This window comes from Gekko japonicus, unplaced genomic scaffold, assembly GCF_001447785.1.
Source record: "Gekko japonicus isolate JY-2015 unplaced genomic scaffold, Gekko_japonicus_V1.1 scaffold5385, whole genome shotgun sequence".
In the NCBI taxonomy this organism is placed as follows: domain Eukaryota; kingdom Metazoa; phylum Chordata; class Lepidosauria; order Squamata; family Gekkonidae; genus Gekko; species Gekko japonicus.
In genome coordinates, this window is record NW_015177184.1 from 36,097 (window position 1) to 39,246 (window position 3,150).

Consider the following 3,150-nt stretch of genomic DNA (forward strand, 5'->3'; position numbering starts at 1 on the left):
AATCTCCAGGAATGTCCCAAGCCTACAAAGTGGCATTTTCTCCAGGTGAACCTGGAGATCAGCTGTAATAGCAGGAGATCTCCAGCCACCACCTGGAGGATGGGAACCCTCATAACACCTCAAAACGTGCAAAGACAAGTGAATCGGTTTCATTAGGGCATTAAAGACAAATATTCTCATTTTTAAAAAGAAAATACTCAATATCAGATGGCATCTTGACGTTTTACCATTAGCTGTTCCCTTGTATTCAGATGAGGCCTCAGTATAATAATGTAGCATTTGGGAAGAAAGATGCAGCCCAGTAAGCCCAGGCTGGAGGCCAAGATAGAGAAGACCTGCACAGCCACCATGTATTTCCTCTTAGTGCTCAGGTACGTGGGCACAAAGGACACCCAAACACTGCAGAACACCAGCATGCTGAAGGTGATCAGCTTGGCTTCATTGAATGCCCCAGGCAGCTTCCTAGCTAGGAAGGCCACAGTGAAGCAGACGACGGCCAGAAAGCCCATGTAGCCAAGGGCAACATAAAACATGGCGACAGACCCTTCGTTACATTGCAGCACGATCTCTCCTGGCTGGGAGTGCATGTCAGAGTCTGGGAAGGGGGGAGAGATGCCCAGCCAGAGAGTGCAGATGCCCACTTGAATACTGGAACAGGAGCAGACAATGGAGTTGGCCAAGCTCTTCCCCAGCCATTTCCTCATCCTGCTCCCAGGCTGTGAGGCCATGAAGGCCACCACCACAGTGACAGTTTTGGCCAACACTGAAGAGACAGCAACAGAGAAGATGATGCTGAAGGCAGTTTGTCGAAGAACGCAGGTGACTTCCGTTGGCTCACCAATGAATAGCAAAGAGGAGAGAAATGAAAGTATGAGGGAGATGAGGAGAATGTAGGAGAGGTCCCGATTGTTGGCTTTGACAACTGGAGTTTCTAAGTATTTCATGAAGATTCCCAAAACCAAACTCGTGATTAAGGTGAAGAAAAGTGTAAAGATATTTAAGATGATCCCCAAAGGTTCTATGTAGGACAGGAAGGTTTTTTGTTTGGGAACACATTGGTCTTGGATCTTATTTGGATGCTGATCTTCTGGACACTTTTGACAACGACTTGCATCTGAAAAGCACATGTTTTAGTTTAATATCCACTATTGAGATCTATTGCAAGTCACATAGACAGTACAGGGCTGAAGAATCCTAAGGTTTTTCTTGGCATAAGATTTTTTCTGTGTTATCCAGATTGCAGTGGAGTAAGGGGTAAAGCAAGCCCAAAACAACAAGGTGAACCTAGAATAGACATTTTTTTTGCCACCCCTCTGCTGGCGCCAAAAACGATGTGAGTGAAACTGGGGTCTGAGGCAGCTTCTCTTCTTTTTAATTATTATCTATTATATGTGTGCCTGTTTGCTTTGCTCACCAACCCAGGCCTTTGCTGTGCTTGTAATATGTAACTGTAGGTTGCATAACTCCCTCATAGATCACTGCCTTGACGTGGCGAGGGGGCTTGTGTGGTTCGATGAGGCCGTGGGCTATGCTGTGGAGGGCAACCAACGATGGACAGGCCACAGCAGAGAACTCAGACCAAGTGTGATCCATTGGAGAAGGAAATGGCAACCCGCTCCACTATCTTTGCCAAGAAAACTCCAAGGACAGTAACAAAAGGCTAAAAGATATGATGCCAGAAGATGAACCCCTCAGGTCGGAAGGTGTCCAATATACTACTGGGGAAGAGCAGAGGGCAAGTACAAGTAGACCTAGAAAGAGTGAATCAAGGTAAGCTTGACGTGGTCAAAAATGAGATGGCAAGACTGAACATCGACATCTTGGGAATCAGTGAACTAAAGTGGACAGGAATGGGCGGATTTAACTCAGCAGACCATTATATCTACTACGGTGGCCAAGAATCCTGTAGAAAAAATGATGTGGCCTTTATAGTCAACAAGAGAGTGCAAAAGGCAGTAATGGGATACAATCTCAAAAATGACAGAATGATTTCGGTCCGATTCCAAGGCAAACCATTCAACATCACAGTAATCCAAGTCTATGCCCCAGTCAATGATGCAGAAGAGGCTGAAGTGGACTGGTTCTATGAAGACCTACAACACCTCCTAGAACTAACACTAAAAAAAGATGTCCTCATCATAGAAGACTGGAATCCTAAAGTAGGAAGTCAAAAGATAACCGGAATAACAGACAAGTTTGGCCTTGGAGAACAAAATTAAGCAGAGCAAAGGTTAACAGAGTTTTGTCAAGAGAACACACTGGTCATAGCGAACACCCTCTTCCAACAACCTAAGAGGGGACTCAACACATGGACATCACCAGATGGGCAACACCGAAATCAGATTGATTATATAATTTGCAGTCAAAGATGGAGAAGCTCTATCCAGTCAGTAAAAACATGACCTGGAGCTGACTGTGGCTCGGATCATGAGCTACTCATTGCAAAATTCAGACTTAAATTGAAGAAAGTGGGGAAAACCACTAGGACATTCAGATTTGACCTAGATCACATCCCTGATTAATATACAGTGGAGGTAAAGAATACATTTAAGGGACGAGATTTAATAGAGTGCCTGAAGAACTATGGACAGAGGTTCATGACATTCTATAGGAGAAAGCAACCACCACCATCCCAAAGAAACAGAAATGAAAGAAAGCAAAGTGGCTGTCTGATGAGGCTTTACTAATAGCAGAGGAAAGAAGGAAAAAAGGAAAGCAAAAAGCAAAGATGAAAAGGAAATATTTACCCAACTGAATGCAGATTTCCAGAAAACAGCAATGAGAGATAAGGAGGCTTTCCTAAATGAACAATGCAAAGTAATAGAGGAAAACAATAGAATGGGAAGGACTAGTGATCTCTTCAAGAAAATTGGAGAAATCAAGGGTTCATTCCATGCAAAGCTGGCCATGATAAAGGACAAAAATGGTAGGGACCTAACGGAAGCAGAAGAGATTAAGAAAAGATGGCAAGAATACACAGAAGAACTATACAAGAAGGACCTCAATGTCCTTGACAACCACAAAGGTGTAATCACTGACCTCGAGCCAGATATCCTGGAATGTGAAGTCAAATGGGCCTTAGAAAGCATTACTAACAACAAAGCTAGTGGAGGTGATGGTATCCCAGTTGAGCTATTCAAAGTCTTAAAA

General features: G+C 43.8%; 1 protein-coding gene across 1 annotated transcript in view; it reads right to left on the reverse strand.

Annotated features, from left to right (window-relative positions):
- Positions 1 to 203: 203 nt before the first annotated feature.
- LOC107124871 (vomeronasal type-2 receptor 26-like) overlaps positions 204 to 3,150 on the reverse strand; it is a gene marked incomplete at its 5' end in the record, with an annotated part of 16,333 nt that continues 13,386 nt past the window's right edge. The window contains one exon of the mRNA XM_015428374.1: positions 204 to 1,114. Coding sequence (XP_015283860.1) covers positions 204 to 1,114 — 911 coding nt within the window. The remainder of the gene's footprint in view (positions 1,115 to 3,150) is intronic.